This window comes from Astyanax mexicanus, chromosome 16 (assembly GCF_023375975.1).
Source record: "Astyanax mexicanus isolate ESR-SI-001 chromosome 16, AstMex3_surface, whole genome shotgun sequence".
NCBI classification, from domain to species: domain Eukaryota; kingdom Metazoa; phylum Chordata; class Actinopteri; order Characiformes; family Acestrorhamphidae; genus Astyanax; species Astyanax mexicanus.
In genome coordinates, this window is record NC_064423.1 from 32,426,360 (window position 1) to 32,447,192 (window position 20,833).

Genomic DNA, 20,833 nt, shown 5'->3' on the forward strand with positions numbered 1-20,833 from the left:
AATGTATCTTTGGAACAAAACAAGCTTATGAACAACTGTAGGTCAATCATGTTTTTATAAAATTTTCATAAAACCTCAAATTTTGCTAAAAATGACCACTGTGTTGTGCAGCTTACCCAGAACAGGAAATTGAAAAAAGTATTTGCTTGTTGTTATTTTATTATAAATATATATATTTTTAAATAATTAAAAACGTTTTAGTAAATAAAATGTATCCTCGAAACAAAACAAGCTTGTCATGAATCACTGAAAATATTTTTAATTTTGCTAAAGTTGTCCACCCAGTTATGCATCTCAAAAAATGAAACAGTAAAAAAATAAATTAAAATAAGTGATTATGCTGGGAAAATATAATTATTCAGGATTTGCTTAGTCATTTCAAAACATCATAAAATAATTAAAAAATAAATAATAATGAAAATAATTTTAATTAATAAAATGTGTCTTTGAAACAGAACAAGCTTTAAAATATTTGCTAAACCTTTTATCAAAATTGTCCACTCTGTTGTGCAGCTAAAAAAATAATACATAATTAAAATATATAAAAATAAAAAGGTGATTAATTTAAGTAAGGTTTGTAGTGTAGTCGGAATTATGAATTACAGATTTGAAATAATATATTCCACAGTCAATCATTGACCTGGAATGAATGGGCTCCGCCCTCAGACTGGGAGATCAGGTGTTGATTTCAGGAGCTGCTGTGTTTAAGAAATTAGTGAATTTTTATCTGTTTCTTTATCTCCGTGCATTAATCAGGCGGGTTTATATGTTTATAGATATGTAAAGGGGACAGTAAATAACGGACTCAGTCTTGTAGTGTGGGTTTATCTCTGGGTTGATTGGACTGTTTGCGTGGGAATCCCGTGGCCGTGCAGCGTTCACTGCAGCGCGGAATCCTCGGCTGCTGATTGGACGGTGCGCTGTTACGCAACAGCACCGCTGTTTCTCAGCCCAGTCACGAAACTGTACTGATATACAGGAAGTTCACTGAGCTGTTCTGTGTGTGCAGATCCTGTTTCAGCAGTGCAGAGACCAGCCAGACTGATACACTGAGACATGGGTGAGATTCTCTTTACTTTAGAACTTTTTTTAAATAAATATAACAGCATTTAATGCATTTTACAGCACAATTGACATACTAATAGAAGTGCATTTAAATAAGTTGTATGAACATTGATGTATTAACAGGTGTGTGATCTGTGTCCACCTACTTTGATGATTATTGTTTAAGAATGATATTTTTTGCAGTAACTTGTAACATGATCAGGATGTATCATCAGATATTAAGAAAACACTCAAGGTCTGGAAGCTCTTACAGCAAAGTTACAGAGCCAGTATTTTCTTATTTGAACTGTTTTGTATGTCATGGTAATCTGTGTGCTTTAAGTCTCCAAAACTGCCCATTGCCATTTCCCTAGTCCTGTTTTCACACCCAAAGTTGCCAGGTATTAAACACTAGTCCTGAAACCATGGAAACGGGTGAGCTGGCTATTTTTCCCATGAACAGGTAATCACTGAGCTTCAGTAAGGTTTGCTAACCAAAGCTAGGTAATTTATCACCACTTTGCTACCAGTAGTAGCATAGTCAAGATGGGCGTTTTGGACATTGCACACTCTCCCTCTCCTTTATTACTGAGTGTTTCTTTAAAGATTTAATAAAGCTGAGTCTTTGTGTTTGTGTTACTCAGGGTGCCCTAATAGGATAACTCTAGTTTAGCTTCTTTTGCCATTTGCCTTTGTACAGGGCTATAAAATATTCAGCATGTCGTAATTGCATAATTAATTGCATAATTACATAATTGCATAATTATTTTGACAGAGATATAAAATTACAATATAATATGTACATTTTATGACATTATATCTCACAAAAATGAGATATTTCCTTTTGTGGAAGTTCCATCCACTTCCTACAGATTGTCCCTGTCAAAAGAAAATGTATCTTTAAAATGATAAAGCAATTGTAAAAAATAGCATCCATGATATTGTTCCATTTACTAAAGCTCAATAACACAATATAAAACTTAATATACAAAATTTAATACAAGAGTGCATGAATACCTATTCTTAGTCTTTTTAGAATAAAATTGGCCATTGGCGACTTCCATTGTGATCGCATATATGTTTGAAAAATTTGCAGTATAATATTTTTCAATACCAGTCAGCAAGTATATACTTTAAAACTTGTGTCAGCTGGAAAGACAGCGCTGATCGTCTACGCCCATCAGAGTCCAAGCTCGTTTAATGCAGCTGCGAAGGATGCAGCTGTGCAGACGCTGACTGCACAGGGCTATAAAGTCATCGTGTCTGATCTCTACACCATGAAGTTCCAGCCCTCAGCAACAGCAGCAGATATCAAAGGTCTGTAATGTGGTTCCGCTCTGTGTGTATAAAATCAGGTATCAGTGTTTTACTGTATTGTAATGAGCAGCAGTGGTTTATGGCATAGATAATAAAATCAGAATCAGGACACTCACCAGGGGCAGGTCACTGATTATGGCTCCATAGTCAAATAATACAATAATGTATAGGTATTTATAGATATATGTTTGAGTAAAATGAACATTGTTGTTTTATTCTATTAACTAAGGACACATTCCAAATAAACTATTGTAATTTAGAGCATTTATTTGCAGAAAATAAGAAATGTCTGAAATAACAACAAAAAAAAGAGCTTAGAGGGCCTCAAATAATGCAAAGAAAACAAGTTCATATTCATAAAGTTTTGAGAGTTCAGAAATCAATATTTAGTAGAACAACCCTGTTTTTAATCACAGTTTTCATGCATCTTGACATGTTCTCCTCCACCAGTCTTACACACTGCTTTTGGAAAACTTTATGCCACTCCTGGTGCAAAAATTCAAGCAGTTCAGCTTGGTTTGATGACATGTGGTCATCCTTCTTCCACCTGATTATATTCCAGAGGTTTTAAATCTGGTAAAATCAAAGAAACCCTTAATTTTTAAGTGATTTCTTTTTTTTCTAGAGCTGTATATCCACAGACTATTAGTATTATTGATGCTATGATATGCAGTACAGCATCATGAATTATGGTAGAAATTCAGTTAAAATGTATCACTTCAAACCTCTGCTAAAATCTGACCAATCCATCATCTGTTCAGCCAATCACATTAGGGTGATAAGTCATTATTAAACACAATAAACAAAAGCTCCACACAGTTCTAAAAATAAAGCAGTTGTACAGTAACATTTTACAATACCTTAACTAAATAATGGAAGCTGATTTTAGGTTGTTCAACATTATAGATGCTTCTACATTTATGACTGTGTGTAAACCTAAATTAACATGACTCCGAGAGACAGAATCAAATACATTAGATAAGGATACTGACATAATGACACTAGACTACACCACCACCACCTTCCACCCCTTCACCAGCAGGAAAAATGTAGGAGCTAGTGTCCTATCCTCAGTGATGTAATTAAAAACCATTAAATAGAAATGAAATGCTGAACAGGATTATTGTAGGATTGTCAGTTGCATGGCCATATAATAATGTACCATGAAAAACAAAACATTCACATGTTGTTATAAAATTTTTATTATTCTTGCCTTTTTTTCTTACTATTTTACAGCATAACTCAAGCACTTTTTAAGCCTTTATGCCCTCTATGTTATGTCTGACCAGGTGATCTGAAGGACCCTGAACACTTTGTCTATAATGACGAGGCCTGTGCTGCCTGGAAGGAGGGGAGACTGAGTGATGACATCAAAGAAGAACACAACAAGCTGCTGGAGGCTGATCTTGTCATCTTTCAGGTTTCATATTTTAATAATAAATATATTATTTTATTATTTTATATGATTATCCCACCCACTCAGCTGTACTCCCCCTATCACGATGCCACAACCAGGAGGGTGAAGACTAGCACATGCCTCCACCGACACATGTGAAGTCAGACTCCGCCTCTTTTCAGGCTGTTGCTGATGCAGCATTGCCGAGTAGCATCACAGTGCACTAGGAGGAAAGCGCAGCGACTCAGTTCTGATATATCAGCTCACAGACGCCTCGTGCTGATATACATCACCACTTGGAGTGATGAGGGTAGAGAGCGCAATCTACCCACCCAGCGCTCTCTTGGAGCTGATGGCAAGCTGCATGACCAGGATTCAAACCAGCAATCTCCTGACAATAGAGGCAGGGCCGTAGTCCACTAGAAAACCTGGAACCCCATTTTAATAATATTATTGTAATAATAACATTATGTTGTAAGAATTAAATTTTATGTAGTAATAAATTTTATTATATTTAGAATATAATTACAGCATCTCATTATTATGAGATCTTTCCTTATAATTATATAAGGATATATATAACATAATATCTCATAGGAAAAAGATCATTATTTTATGATATTTTAATAATGACGAGATGTTTATTTTATAATTACGAGATGTGTCTATTGGCTAAGTTATCAGTGCAGGGGAGTCTTGCCCTTCTCTGAACACACTGACTGTTCAGTATGAGGTGTTAGTGGTTGGATATATTGCGTGTGATATGGGGAGTCAGTGATTGGGTGGGTTAATTGTCTCAGCTAAATTGAGAAGAAAAATATAAAAAGAAGGAAAAGAATAAGAAATAAATTACATATATATCTGGCATGATTGTATTTTGACCTTGAAAATGACTGACTACTCTTTTTATGTTTCCTGCAGTTCCCGATGTACTGGTCCAGTGTGCCAGGTATAATGAAAGGCTGGATTGACCGAGTGCTAACTCAAGGATTTGCCTTCAGTCTGCAGAACATGTATGACAATGGCATATTTAGGGTCAGAAACCACAACCACATGCAAACACAAACTCCGATACCTAAAGAGATACAATTTTAGAAATGATAGAAATAGTCATGCTTTTTATTTGTTTTGAGGTCCAAAAAGCGCATTATTCTGATAATGATCTATATAGATAAATCTAAAATTAATAATAATGAAATTAATTTGTAATAGTTTGATCAATGTTCCGCTCAATTTCCTTAACAGGATAAAAAGGCTCTTCTATCATTCACTACTGGAGGCCCAGAGTCTATGTACCTTCCTGACGGCATCAAGGGAGACATCAATATTATGCTGTATCCCTTACAGGTGAAACGAGCAGTTTTGCATATGTAAAATTTCCTATTTATTATAAAATAATCACTTGAAATGAATATTAATAAACTGTGTCTTGGTGCAGAGTGGAGTTCTGCACTTCTGTGGGTTTCAGGTTCTGGCTCCTCAGATCTTCTGGAACGTGGCACACACCCCTCCAGATGCCAGGAAAGCCCTGTTACAGGCCTGGCAGACCAGACTGAAGGGTATAATGGAGGAGCAGCCTCTGAGCTTTGCTCCAACAGAGCTTTTCGACCTCACCTTCCAGGGAGGGTTCAGACTGCGGCCCGAGGTGAAAGAGGCACGTGCTGTTCAGCCCTACGGCCTCACCCCGGGGCACCATCTCGGGAAACGGCTCCCTCCTGACAACCAGACCAAGCCAGCACCTCGGGACTGAGCAGCAGCTGAGACTGAAGTTCATTAGAAAGCCTAGCTGATGAATTGACCTGTAGAAAAACTGGTCGGCAGTTGTTTTGATACATATGTGAAATCTCATTTTATATAAAGAATAATAATTTTAAAAACTGTACCCAATACCAGGGTGTAGGCGATTGTCGGAGTACTGTACATTTTCCATAACTTCTAATATCTAATAATATATATGCAATAAAATTCTAACATGACTGTATTATTTTCATTTTATCATTACAGTGCCTTGAAAAAAGTGTTTGCCTCCTGTCTGAATTTCTGAATCACATAATAAAAAACACAAACCTTATAACACATAAACGGCAATATGACAAAACTAAAACCACAATATTTTGACAAATATTTTATACATTCAGATAGTTAAGTGGCTGGTTTCACCCTAATGCTTTTTGTATTTATTATTACAATACTTGTAAATATATTACAATAAACTGATTTGGTTTATCGATGTCATTCCTTAATGACAGCATTAGATCATAACGGTCTTGAAGCAATAGAGCATTCCCAAGCCATTACACTACCTCCACCAGGGTTAACAGTTGATAAAAGGTTCTTACTTTTTTAAAAGCAGTGGAAAGATTCAGCAAAATCGTTTGTCTATTGTACATTATTTTAGAGCTCTCAACGAACTCAAGACTACAATTTACTCCAAATTAAATGTATTTGTGTAGTGTTTTTGTTTCAAATGTGGTAGCAATGTTGAGAATTCCCTGATGCCCGCAAGTCAGATCAAATCTTCCGGAATATAGAACAAGTGGCCCAAGTCACACGCAGCCAACACAGCCTTTTTTTTACTCAATTGCGTGTGTAAAAGAGAGTAAGAGGGAGAAAAAAAAGCTCCCCTCATGTGCAAATTTACATTTACATTTACATTTAAGGTATTTAGCAGACGCCCTTATCCAGAGCGACTTACAACAGTGCTTCGATGTTACTTCAAATATCCAAAACTAGTTTGTAGACAAGAATCAAGAGATACACAGAGCTTGATCATGTTTAGAACCCTAGGAACCTGCTGACTCTGCTGTTCTGACAACCAGTGGAAGTTCATTCCACCACCTTGGTGCCAGCACAGAGAAGAGACGGGATGTCTGTTTTCTGTGCATTGTGAGGGATGGAGGTTCGAGCCGTACTGGAAGCTCTAAGAGCTCTTGGTGCAGATCTGGCTTTGACCATTGCCATCAAGTATGAAGGAGCTGGTCTGTTTTTTTCCTTGTAGGCCAGAGTTAGGGTTTTGAATCGGATGCGGGCAGCAACAGGGAGCCAGTGGAGGGAACGCAGCAAAGGAGTCACTCCTGCCGCATTCTGAATTAATTGTAGTGGTTTGGTGGCTCGTAGTGGAAGACCAGCCAGTAGAGAGTTCATAAAGTGCACGCAAAACAGTGAGGGTTCTGATTGGCCTATTCTCTTCAAAAAGTCTGTGAGTCAGCCAATCAGTTTTTATTGTGGGCAGGCAGTGTTTAAAAGCTTCACTATAACTGGATTATAATAGGAGGTTAACTGAAACCAGACAAAGTCCAGCTCCAGCTCCTGAGCATGTGCTTCTGTTGGATGGACCATGTCCAAGATTTGTCAGGATGTTGAGCACCGCTGTTAAGTGCACACGTGAGGCAGCAGCACGTTGTCTTTTTATTTACTCTCAGGTGGAAACCAGATAACCAGATGTGTGCTGTTAGTGTGAGAGGAAAAGTGTGAGAAACTGTAACAGCCAGCCATTCAGTAGCCTCAGATTCATTACAGCATCATTACAGGTACAATCAACCAGTGCTTTTTACAAACAGCAAGGAAGGAAGCTGTGCTAAGAGCATTTTACTGCAGTTCTTCAGCCTGAAAAGACTGATTAAGAAGGGTGGAGAGCTCTTGGGGTAAGATTTCCTGCATAACATTTAAAACTTTGACGTCTGTGAATCTTGTTTCATTTTGAATAAACCAATAAGAATTGGGTTTCTAATTCATAGCACTTTTATGAGTTTAACTGACTACACCACCAGACAGGCTGGTGTGTGATATTTGAATTATTTCAATATGCACCTTTTGTATGATTTTCTTACAGTTCACATCATATTTCTGGAAAAAAAAAAAGATGAGCTCTTTTTTGATTGGCTGCTTTACAGCAATATGAAGGAGGCTCACAGGAGCCATGTAGCATAGCATAGCGCAGGCTTATCTCATCAGCTTTCAGGTTCACTTCTTGCCTTAATCTTCCATTCATATCTCTCTAACTGTTTCTCATCACGTTTAAAGCAACATTATGTAACATTTTAAGCTTAACGGAGCAGCTTCATAAGATTTGAGATGCTCCTCTGACATAAAATAGAGAACAGCAACTCGGCACTTCAACTAGAGCACTCGTGATAACTATATATAAACTCATATTTGTGTAACATCTTATAATATTACCCATATTACATATTTACTTCACTTGTCTGTTCAACAAACTGGCCAGCTGACCAGAATAACCTAACCCTGACCAGCAAGACCACACTGGTTGACCAGCATAACCTACATTAAATGCAAAATACACTATGGTGGTCTAGGGCTGGCAAACCAACTATTCTACCATATAGGGTATGTTTTTGCTTTTTGCAAAAGCTGGCCATAAACATCTGAGGGAGAAAAAAGTTAGTACAAAAATGTGTTAATACTTAACATCTAGGGACATGTCCAAATATCTGTGTGTAAATGTGTGTGTAGCCTACTCTCCAGGTTCATCCAAAAAAAAAATTCACTACTGCTTTTCATCTCACAATTGCACTTTTTGTATTTTATATTTACTATCAACTAATGTCTCATAAGACTGCAAACATATGAACACTGCTGCTATCTAGTGGCTAAATTATGCAACAGCTAGCACTGATTTCCAGGTGGGCATGGGATTTGAGTGGGGTTGTACATGTTGTTACTAGGACCCAGTCGGGCTTCCTGAATGGGCTCCACTGTTACAGCCCACCTTAATATCATTTGTGTCCCATTCAGGTCCCATATGCAGGGTATAACCCAGACACAGGTCATGTTTAACCTCTCCTCGTCCAATCCCTGACCCTGATGTGGGATTTAATTTTGTTTAAAGGTGCCACAGAATGCATTAAAAAAGCCTAGCCTAGTCTCACATAGTTTAGAACTGCAACACAACAATTTAATTCGTTTTAGGTGCTAATTTAATTTAGCCATGCGCCCAGTTTGGCCAGGTCTGCCTAGTGTTGATAGTGATTTGGGATTTCCGGGTTGTTTTAAAGTTTTCAAGGGAATGCTATTTTTTGCCATTTCAAAAAACAAATATATTTCCAGGATTCCTTGAGTAAACATTGCATTCCTTTGCAATATATTCTGTGGAAGAGGTTGTTGAGGATCCCAGTTCTTATAAATATTTACAGCACTAGCTAGAAATGCCAAACTAACCTTGAGTAAAATCAAAGTCCTTACAGGAAACACTGGACCCTTGACCTCTACTTCTTTAGCAAGGTCTCTCCTAATTGGTTATGGGGCATATTTTACTTCTGACACCAATATAGGCCGGACCATACTCCCGCTGAAAGAGAGAGCACAAAAAGGATTGTTAATGAACAGTAGTTGTCTTTGCAGGTTTTAGTGATGTCACTAATGGTAAGAAACACATTTATTTATTTATATTAAAATATGGATTATGCATATTCTCTGCATTCCCCTCTCTTTTTCTTTATTTCTCCCTCTCTCCCTCACACCAACACACGCAAAGCAGCTTCTGTAGAGTTTGCCATTTTTCCTCTGCTGAACACTAGTTGTTGCTTTTCCTTCACGCTGTTCGCTTAGGTCAGAAGATTGTGGAGGACAACATAACACAATATAACATCTCTGAAAATTAGAATATCATATAAGACCAATTGGTACTTTTGGCAGTGTGGGTAGTGTACCAAGCCTAGTGCATCACATATTTATCTACATTAATATTTGAATATAGTATTATAGTCATTATGGCTTTTAGAAAAATGTTTTGGGGGTGGGTAGTGTTCTATAGCACTCTGTGGTTCGGCCTAAGCTTTTGTCCTTAACGGCTTTATTTTTACTTTACATTACTTTTACTTTTAGACTTTAAATAGTTTTGAAATCAGTACTTTTACACTTTTACTTGTGTAGTAAGTTTGAGTTGATACTTCAGATACTACAGAATTATTTGAAACCCTAGTATCTACACTTCTACCTAAGTATTTATCCAGCTAGTTATACTAATATTATCAGTGTTAATGAAGGAGTGAACCCTGTTTAAACTCACCTCAGCAGCTCTCTGCAGTAATTTAACCCGCTGCGGGTAATACAGACTTTAGTGTTCAAACTGTGCAACGGGCGAAACTGTCATTAATTCAGAAACAGGCTGTAGAGCAGTGTGTGCTGTTTAATGTGTTTATATTAGACTGTGTTTAATGGACACGCACTGCTGCTTCAGTGTCTTTCCCGCCCTCTCACGCGCTGCAAGTCCCACCCACACACAAGCCCTATTGGTGTAATATGAGGAAAGGCCAATCAGGATGCTGGATTTGTCACGCGCACTCTTCTTCTCTCACTCCCGAGTTAATAATTTATTAATAACTATCATTTATTTTTTTTAAATATTCAATTAATTTATCTTTATTAATAAAGATAGAATAATGTATAAACCACTTTAAAAGAATAAACCCGATCTAAAATTACAATAATGTTATTAACGATAATGTGAGAATATGTAAGAATATTCAACAAAAAATAATAATAAAATTTAATTTCCTTAAAAAAAAAAAATCATCTAATATTTTGCATAAGATGAGCCGAGGTAAAGCTTATGAGCTACCCACACTGTCGTGGTAAAGTAGTATTTTTTAAAGAATTAAAATAATTTATGAAAATAATAATGTATCTTTGAAACAGAACAAGCTTATGAACAACTCTAGGTCAACCGTGTTTTTAAACATTTTTCATTAAACCTCTAATTTTGCTAAAATTGACCACTGTGTTGTTGAGCAGCTTACCAAGACCAGGAAATTTAAAAAAGTAAAACCAAAAAGTGATTAGGCTGGGAAAATATTTTTTGTATTGTATCAGAAGAAACTAATGTGATTAAAAGCAGCTGAAATGGTTTTATTACTGTAAGATTATGCACAAATTAGTCAGGATTTGTTTATTTTATTAAACTAGTTGCTTGTTGTCATTTTAATATAAATATATATTTTTTAGAAAATTAAAATATTTTTAGTAAATAAAATGTATCTTCGAAACAGAACAAGCTTGTCATGAACAATTCAAAGTATTCGCTGAACTCTAGGTCAATTTTTCATCATTATTTTAATCTAATTTTGCTAAAATTGTCCACCCAGTTGTGCAGCTTAAAAAATAAAAAGTAATAAATAAAATAAAAATAAATAATTATTTATGGAAAAATATTATTATTCAGGATTTGTTTAGTCTTTTAAACCAGTTGCTTGTTGTCATTAAAAATAAAATAATGAAAACTGTTTTGATTAATAAAATGCATAATTTTTAACATACCCAATAAACAAATTACAAAAAAATGTATCTTTGAAACAGAAAAAGCTTGCCAAATTTTCATAACATTTCTAATTTTGTTAAAATTCTCCACCCTGTTGTGCAGATGAATAAAATAAATAAATATTGAAAAAAATAATAGAAAGTTAAAATAAAACATGATTAAGCTAGGAAAATAAGATTTTTAGTGTTGTCTGAAAATTAAATAATATATTCCACAGTCAGTCATTGATCCGGAAGGAATTGGCTCCGCCCTCTGACATCTCGACCAATAAAAACACGGTATGGAAGAGTTGGCTAAGAGCCAGCTCCGCCCTCAGACTGGGAGATCAGGTGTTGTGTCCAGGAGCTGCTGCGTTTAATAAGTTAGTAATTTTTAATCTGTTTCTTTATCTCCGTGCATTAATCAGGGTTACAGGTTTATATACGTACATGAACAGTAAGTAAAGGTGTCGCGTGTTGATTAGAAAGTAGTGTGTGTTGATCTCAGACTGATCGCGTGGGAATCCCGTGGCCGTGCAGCGTTCACTGCAGCGCGGAATCCTCGGCTGCTGATTGGACGGTTACGCAACAGCACCTCTGTTTCTCAGCCCAGTCACGAAGCTGTACTGATATACAGGAAGTTCACTGAGCTGTTCTGTGTGTGCAGATCCTGTTTCAGCAGTGCAGAGACCGGCCAGACTGATACACTGAGACATGGGTGAGATTCTCTTTACTTTAGAACTTTTTAAAATAAATATAACAGCATTTAATGCATTTTACAGCACAATTGACTTACTAATAGCATTGACTTACTAATTACTAATAGCATTTAAATAAGTTGTATGAACATTGATGTATTAACAGTTGTGTGATCTGTTTCCACCTACTTTGATAATTATTTTTTAAGGATGATATTTTTTTGCAGTAACTTGTAACATGATCAGGATGTATCATCAGATATTAAGAAAACACTCAAGCTCTGGAAGCTCTTACAGCAGAGCTACAGAGCCAGTATTTTCTTATTTGAACTGTTTTGTATGTCATGGTAATCTGTGTGCTTTAAGTCTCCAAAACTGCCCATTGCCATTCCCCTAGTCCCGTTGCCAGGTATTAAACACAAGTCCTGCAGACCATAATAAATGGGCAGGCTGGCTATTTTTCTCCTGAACAGGTAATCACTGAGCTTCAGAAATGTTTGCTAACCAAAGCTAGGTAATTTATCACCACTTTGCTACCACTTTGCATAGTCAAGATGGCCATTTTGGACATTGCACACTCTCCCTCTCCTTTATTACTGAGTGTTTCTTTAAAGATTTATTAAAGCTGAGTCTTTGGGTTTGTGTTACTCTGGGTGCCCTATTAGGACTGCTCTAGTTTAGCTTCTTTTGCTATATTGCTATGTAGTTTTGCAGTGCTTTAACATAAACTGCAAGCTCAAACATATCAGCTAAATTAAGATTTAATAATTGAACTTTTTCTTACATAATTGCTTTATCAATTGTAATATTGCAGGCTAAATATCATTGCTGTCCACGGAAAAACAAGTGTCTTTTTGTTCATTTTTAGTGTACTACATAGTTTAAACACACAAACTGTCCCCTACACTCAGTCCAACTATCTTGATGAATGGGCCAATAGAAATTCTCTAAAATATCCTGAAATTAACTCTTTTTACATTGACTTCCATTGAAAATTAAGAATGTTTTTTTCTCTCTCCTGTAAAATGCTCTTTTGGGATACGTTTTTCAGAAGTCGAATTTCAGCACAACACCAGTTCTTTTTCTTCTTCTATTGTTTAATGGGTAATAATAGCCTCAATTTCCTGTGCTTGATCCACAAGTCATGCTGCAAATGATCAGAGCTATGGTTCAGTTAACCAATGCAGAGACCACCACCTTTGGTCTGAACACAATGGCTAGTTTGGTTTAGACAAAACTAAAACAAAGTAGGTGTGAATATGCCACATAAAGAACCTCACTAAACCCTAAAGACCTGTGAATCACAACCACTGTCAGTCATGCACATTCAGTTAAGTGTTAGGATCACGCCCACTCCATTCTCTAAGAGTTCTTTTTGGTGGATTATTATGAGTGTCTAATCTTATTTATGCTTAGTGTTTAATTATGTTTTATTTAAGGTTTGCTAAATACTTTACTTTACACTCAATTTAGTATTGTACAAAAAATCTATATAGCAAAATGTGTTACCAGGGGCTTAAAATGTAAATCATTGTAATTATTTACAGAATTAGTATGCAAATGAGATCACATTGTGCACAAAAGTTTAAAATCTATGTTTTGTTGACATTTTTTTTAGACTATATTGTAAAACAATGGCTAATTGGCTTGATTTAAAAACAATATGACGTTGGTTGTTTTTTATTAAACTCTAAACTCTTATACACTAAAAAAAAGGAGAATTTTAATTCAGATGACTGAACTCCCATCAACAAATGAACTTCTGCCCTGAATGTACAGTGTGCGTTCATTATAAAGGAGAATGAATAATATATGAATTTTCTAAGAACTCACAGTCTAAGAACCGGTTGAGTCCGATCCAGTTTTTCCAGTTTTGTTGTATGAGGGTTTTGGTTGTTTTGAAAAGAAAATATGTGAAATAGGTCAAATAAATGTTTTTTTTCACATTGCTCATACTTCTCAAACGTTACTAGTTACAGAAGTCTAATGTGTAACAGGCTTTTGTGTAGGTATGGAAGTTTCAGCTTATCATTTTTTTCTAAGTTGGTAATTATTTGTAGTTACTTATTTTAGCTACCCCCTAACAACCACTTAAAAACACCTTGGATACCATAGCAAACACTTAGCAACACTAACCTGGCATACCATATAGACCATTATAATAATCACCTAGAAACCACTTTGCAAGCAGTGGCATCCACCATAGTTACTCTATAGCAACCACCTAGCAAACCATAGAACAAGTTTAGCTGCATAACACAGGGCTGTCACAAAAGTTATAGCCTGTTACATTATCAGCCTATCAAGCAATATTTGGACATAAACTCAATAATGTTCCTGCCCACAACATTATGTTCAATTAGTGGAGACATGTTTAAAAGCAGTGGTGGGTTTATTTTGCTTATTTTAAGTGTTTTAGTATTCCAGTTAGAATATGTTTCTGTATTAAAATAATCAAACATTTATAAACATATAAACTACAAATTGCTTCATATGAACACATTTATTTTGGGCTTATTTAAGAGCACCTGGCTTCTAACAAACCCAGAAGAGGGAAGATTCTTAAGTGGGTATCCTTATGTGGCATTAGAGATTCTCTGGAAAAACAACTTCAGAAATGACCTTTGACTTTTTTGACCTTTCTAAACATTACAACCCAAATCTGATTTAGTTTACTGCTTTGTGTTCTGTCCATATCAGTAAATCTGACATTTTATAAGAAATTGTGTGCGTGCCTAAAAGGGTTGATTAAAGATTTTCTGATGATCAACCTGATTATCCTACCGTTCCACATGCTTCACATTTCACAGATAAGATCTTCATGTTTCATTTCACACTGTTGCGTGTCTTTGTCAGTCAGTATAGAGTTAATGATCTAATGATAGAACAGTGAAGTGCAGAGTAGCTGTAGACTGAGCTGAGTGGAAAGGAGGCTGAGTTTTTCTGCTGCTGCTGCTTATTGTTTTGTGTGGGATGGGTGTTCCCTCTCTGCACAACATGTGCCTCACCTCTGGGAGCTCGGGAACGGAAAGAGAGCCGGTGTGTGGGGAGCATGGGACTGCTCATGCTCTGTTTCATGTGAGAGGAATGATGTGGACATGTGATGAGGATTTAACCCCCTGAAGCCATTTTTATGTCTGTGAATGTGCAAAAAAATGCAACAGAAAAAAGAGAAACATCTGTTTTAAATACTGTACTTACTGTAAAGTTAACGGCTCTGGGCCCAGTTTCCCAAAAGCATCCTAACATTAAAAACATCTTTAAAAGGAGAGAGAGAGTGCTTAGTCTGGAACTGGGGGCAATGTAGTGCTGGGTATCTTATTCAAATTAAGTCTGTTCAAAATAATTCAAATCATTGTTTTTATGCAGCATTAAAAATAATAATAATAATAATTGAGTATATATTTACATATAGAACCTGCCAGAAGGAATCTGTTTTGTTTCTTTCAGAAACCTGCATGAAAGTGATTTTTATATTCTGCACTTTTCCTTAACTGAATTATAAGGAGTTTTTTTTCCATCTTGTTCAATATAAAAGCTTATTGCTGTTGTCGTAATATTCTAAAATATTGAGATTTCATTTTTTGCAGATGCTCACTGCACAGGGCTATAAAGGGCTATACAATTAATTGCATAATTTCAAAATTACATAATTGCATAATTATCTTGACAGAGATATATATGTCAAAATTACAATATAATTTAAACATTTTATAACATAATATCTCACAAAAAATAGATATATTTTCTTTTGCGGGAGTTCCATCCACTTCCTACAGATTGTCCCTTTGAAAAAAAAAATATCTTTAAAATCATAAAGCAATTGTTAAAAATAGCATCCATGATATTGTTCCATTTACTAAAACACAGTAACACAATATAAAACCTAATATAAAAAAATATATTGCAAAAGTGCATGAATACCTATTCTTAGTCTTTTTAGAATAAAATTGGCCTTTTGGCCACTTCCATTGTGATCACATATATGTTTTGAAAAATACATAATATATATTTTTTTCTATATCAGTCAGCAAGTATATACTTTAAAACATTATTTCTCTTTCTTTCGTTATTGTTTCAGCTGGAAAGACAGCACTGATCGTCTACGCCCATCAGAGTCCGAGTTCGTTTAATGCAGCTGCGAAGGATGCAGCTGTGCAGACGCTGACTGCACAGGGCTATAAAGTCCTCGTGTCTGATCTCTACACCATGAAGTTCCAGCCCTCAGCAACAGCAGCAGATATCAAAGGTCTGTAATGTGGTTCCGCTCTGTGTGTATAAAATCAGGTATCAGTGTTTTACTGTATTGTAATGAGCAGCAGTGGTTTATAGCAAAGATAATAAAATCACAATCAGGACACTGATTATGGCTCCATAATAATTCTAAACCAAATAAAATATTACAATAACCCTAATTAGTGCAGATAAAGCTGATACATTATATGCTTTTTTACCTTGATTATGTCGGATATTTAGCCAAAACCCTTATTTATGATATGTTCCATGTTGGTGCTGGAAATTTCATCACACCCCTTGTAAAAAATATATATATACTTAAATTGTGCTGAATTAGGTCTGTTGGTAGAAATTCAGTTGGAATTTCTCACTTGAAACCTCTGACCTATTAATTATCAGTTTAGCCAATCAAATTAGGATGATAAGCCATTATTATACACAGTAAACATTGGTCATACAAAAGCCACAGACAGTTCTAAAGATAAATCAGTTGTGCTACAGAATTCTAACATACTTTAACTAAATAATAGGAGTTGATTTTACATTGTTTTTGAGGCGTTTACATGCCTGGCTGTGTGTAGACCTGTATCAACATGAATACAAGAGACAAAATCAAATAAATTAGACAAGAAAATAAGGATACTACTGTCATAATACTGTCATAATGACACTAGTTTACACCACTACCATCACCAGCCCTCAGCCCTTCACCACCAGGAAAAACGTAGGAGTTAATGTCCTATCCTCAGTGATGTAATTAAAACCATTAAATGAAAATGACATGCTGTTAGGACTGTACAGCACTATTTTGGGATTGTCAGTTGCATGCCCGCCAACATAAAGCAGTTAGTGAAGGATGAGAGCACAGTGCTCTAGCAGGCTCTAACAATTTTTATTATTGTTGCCTTTATTTTTCTTTTTTACAGCATAACTCAAGCACTTTTTAAGCCTTTATGCCCTCTATGTTATGTCTGACCAGGTGATCTGAAGGACCCTGAACACTTCGTCTATAATGACGAGGCCTGTGCTGCCTGGAAGGAGGGGAGACTGAGTGATGACATCAAAGAAGAACACAACAAGCTGCTGGAGGCTGATCTTGTCATCTTTCAGGTTTCATATTTTAATAATAAATATATTATTTTATTATTTTATATGATTATCCCACCCACTCAGCTGTACTCCTTCATCACTAGCGATGCCACAACCAGGAGGGTGAAGACTAGCACATGCCTCTTCCGACAAATAAGAAGTCAGCACCCGCCTCTTTTCTAACTGCTAATGATGCAGCATTGCCGAGTAGCCTCACAGCGCACTCAGAGGAAAGCGCAGCGACTCGGTTCTGATACATCAGCTCACAGACGCCTTGTGCTGATCTACACTACCCTAGGAGTGATGAGGATAGAGAGAGAGATAGCAAACCAATTGTGCAAGCTGCATGACCAGGATTCGAACCAGCAATCTCCTGAACATAGAGGCAGTGCCGTAGTCAACTAGATCACCTGGAACCCCCATTTTAATAATATTACTGTAATAATGACATTATGTTGTAAGAATTACACTTTATGTAGTAATATTTATAGAAAAATGATAATAAAGTCTGTTGTTATTATGAAATTGTGTGACATAATTACAGAATCCTATTATTATGAGAACCATATAATTAAGATATGTTTATTTTATCATTACAACGCATGGTTTTTATGACATAATATCTTATAAAAATAAGATATTTATTTCATCATAAGAGATGCTGTATGTACTTATTTTATTACGTAGCTTAATATGTCAGTTTTGTGGCATTTTTCGTTATTGCAAGATGTATATTTTTATACTAATGACGAAAGTTGGAGTTGTGGAGTGTGTGGGTGGGTTAATTGTCTCAGCTAAATTGAGAAGAAAAATATAAAAAGAAGAAAAAGAATAAGAAATAAAGTATATATATATATATATCTTGCAAGTGTATTTTGACCTTAAAATGACTGACTACTGTTTTTATGTTTCCTGCAGTTCCCGATGTACTGGTTCAGTGTGCCAGGTATAATGAAAGGCTGGATTGACCGAGTTCTAACTCAAGGATTTGCCTTCAGTCTGCAGAACATGTATGACAATGGCATATTTAAGGTCAGAAACAATAAACACATGCACACACAAACTCAGATAAAGGTACAATATTAGGACAAAAGTATTTGCTAACCCATCCAAATCATTGAGTGGGTAAACGTGAATAAACTCGAAAAATAACTGATATACTGATATGCAAATCAGCTGATATAGCTAAAAAAATATATCTGGAACTGAAATACAACCCAACTGAAACCAGGTAATCTGCTAATTTAACACAAAGATAAACTGTATGACATAGAGGAAAAAGTTGGACGAACCTACACTAGAATGGACAGTCGTATACACCAAACCATCCTTACAAAATGTAGAATCGGACACTCCAGGTTGACGCACCAACATCTACTAACTAGAGAAGATGCTTCAACCTGTCATCTTTGTAAAGACAGACTTACTATAAAACACATTTTAATGGACTGCAAACCACTGCACTGCACAAAGACTGGGGTTTTTAATGAAAGTGAGATGCCAAATGTGCTTAAAACTGCAGCACCTGGAAAAATTATACATTTTTAACTTTTTTAAATATAAAACATCTTTTATAATTGTTTTTGTATATATTTTTTTTTAATGAGGCAAGTTTGAAGGACTGACTTAAGTACTGCGGTAAAAATGACCCTAGTCATAACGCACAGCGTTAAAAACCTACTCAGTCAATCAATCATAACACAAAGAGAACTGAATTGAACGTTTTAATTAGAAAAAAAAGGAAAACAAAAAAAAATTTGCTTGGTCATTGAGTGAATTCCAGTGGATACTCTGTGTAAATGGGTCAGTCCCTTTTACTGTACAGAATTAAAGATGACTTGACAGTTCTACAGCACGATTTATGCGTTATTGAGGAATGCTGTTTCAAACTGGCTTTTGTAATCTTGTAGTCTGACATGTGGTGCTCACAAGAAATGAGCATGCTCTGCCTATTCCAACACTGCAGTGAACCCTAACTATTGCTAAAAATACTTATGTTCTTGATTTATATGATACAATGCAATCACATGACATAACATTTGTGCTTGAATCAGTGTCACAGATCACAATTGAATTAAGGTTAAATCATGTTCCGTTTTTTTTAAAGATTGATTTTCTGGCATTGATTTTAAAGCCTTTCTTCCTTACTTAACATTTAATAAACTATAGATAATATAGATACTGTTTCCTTTTAAGTTTTGTAAAGACAGTGGTTTTATATAGAACCCTAAGCACTTAAAATATATATATATAATTAATATATAATCAAACAATATTTTATTAGATTAAACTTCAAACGTTGTTTTAACATTTTTTAACGTTGAAGCTACATATGACATTATTTCTAACACATTTCATCAGTGAATGTGCCATTTGTCTGCTGGGTTGCCATTAAAATGTATGTTTACCTTAATAACACAATTAAAGGTACCTAGCAAACTGGGAATGCCAGGTATCTTACATACAAAGGAAAGTCAAAATCAATGACTTAAATCAATAACTACACAAATGCATACTGCAAACTGTTGGAATTATTGGGACGCTGGAGGTGGTTAGAAGAGGTTCCTTGCTGCATGCTCAGCAATTAATAATATTAATTTCACCTTATATTTCTCATAGTGTCTCCATATTTAGCTGAGCTAAAGCTTAAGCTTCCACAATGTCATGGTGAAATATAAAGGTAATTAAAATAATTAAAGAAAATCAAATTTGACGTATGCATGACAATGAAAAAGGAAATAAAAAGTAAAAAAAAGTGATTCAGCTGGAAAAATAGAATTTCTGCAGTAAAGTCTGAAGTAAATTACATTTCAAAATTATATAAATAATCATGGTTTTGATTTGTTTTGAGGTCCAAAAAGCGCATTATTCTGATAATGATCTATAGAGATAAATCTAAAATTAATAATCATGAAATTAATTTGTAATACCAGTAGTTTGATCAATTTTCTGTTTAATGTCCTTTACAGGATAAAAAGGCTCTTCTATCATTCACTACTGGAGGCCCAGAGTCTATGTACCTTCCTGACGGCATTAATGGAGACATCAATATTATGCTGTATCCCTTACAGGTGAAATGAGCAGTTTTGCATTTGTGAAATTCCCTATTTATTATAAAATAATCACTTGAAATGAATATTAATAAACTGTGTCTTGGTGCAGAGTGGAGTTCTGCACTTCTGTGGGTTTCAGGTTCTGGCTCCTCAGATCTTCTGGAGTGTGGCACACACCCCTCCAGATGCCAGGAAAGCCCTGTTACAGGCCTGGCAGACCAGACTGAAGGGTATAATGGAGGAGCAGCCTCTGAGCTTTGCTCCCACGGAGCTTTTCGACCTCACCTTCCAGGGAGGGTTCAGACTGCGGCCCGAGGTGAAAGAGGCACGTGCTGTTCAGCCCTACGGCCTCACCCCAGGGCACCATCTCGGGAAACGGCTCCCTCCTGACAACCAGACCAAGCCAGCACCTCGGGACTGAGCAGCAGCTGAGACTGAAGTTCATTAGAAAGCCTAGCTGATGAATTGACCTGTAGAAAAACTGGTCGGCAGTTGTTTTGGTACAGATGTGAAATCTCATTTTCTATAAAGAATAATAATTTTAAAAACTGTACCCAATACCAGGGTGTAGGTGATTGTCGGAGTACTGTACATTTTCCATAACTTCTAATATCTAATATATTCATTCTGTAATAATTGTAAATTTAATTTCTATTTAGAGTAATGTAAAAACATCAAACCAATACACTCTAATGCACTGCTTACAGAACTCTGATTAAAGAATATGCAACAAAATTCTAACATGA

The 20,833-nt window shown here is 35.7% G+C and overlaps 2 protein-coding genes across 6 annotated transcripts; both read left to right on the forward strand.

Annotated features, from left to right (window-relative positions):
- The first annotated feature begins 897 nt into the window (after window positions 1-897).
- LOC103047199 (NAD(P)H dehydrogenase [quinone] 1) lies at window positions 898-20,833 on the forward strand. Of its 5 annotated transcripts, none has more exons than XM_049465725.1 (7): window positions 898-915; window positions 11,679-11,729; window positions 15,791-15,958; window positions 16,925-17,055; window positions 17,953-18,066; window positions 20,004-20,105; window positions 20,197-20,833. In XM_049465725.1, the coding sequence occupies exons 2-7, from the start codon at window positions 11,726-11,728 to the stop codon at window positions 20,506-20,508; spliced, it is 831 nt and encodes a 276-aa protein (XP_049321682.1). In that variant the 5' UTR covers window positions 898-915; window positions 11,679-11,725; the 3' UTR covers window positions 20,509-20,833. The 5 variants fall into 5 exon arrangements, with proteins under 5 accessions (XP_049321682.1, XP_049321683.1, XP_022517970.1 ...); XM_022662249.2 differs by lacking the exon at window positions 898-915 and adding an exon at window positions 11,327-11,394; XM_022662252.2 differs by lacking the exon at window positions 898-915 and adding an exon at window positions 11,573-11,591.
- On the forward strand, window positions 975-5,738 carry LOC111188484 (NAD(P)H dehydrogenase [quinone] 1-like). The gene is made up of 6 exons (XM_022662253.2): window positions 975-1,060; window positions 2,194-2,361; window positions 3,651-3,781; window positions 4,679-4,792; window positions 5,003-5,104; window positions 5,196-5,738. The coding sequence occupies exons 1-6, from the start codon at window positions 1,057-1,059 to the stop codon at window positions 5,505-5,507; spliced, it is 831 nt and encodes a 276-aa protein (XP_022517974.2). The 5' UTR covers window positions 975-1,056; the 3' UTR covers window positions 5,508-5,738.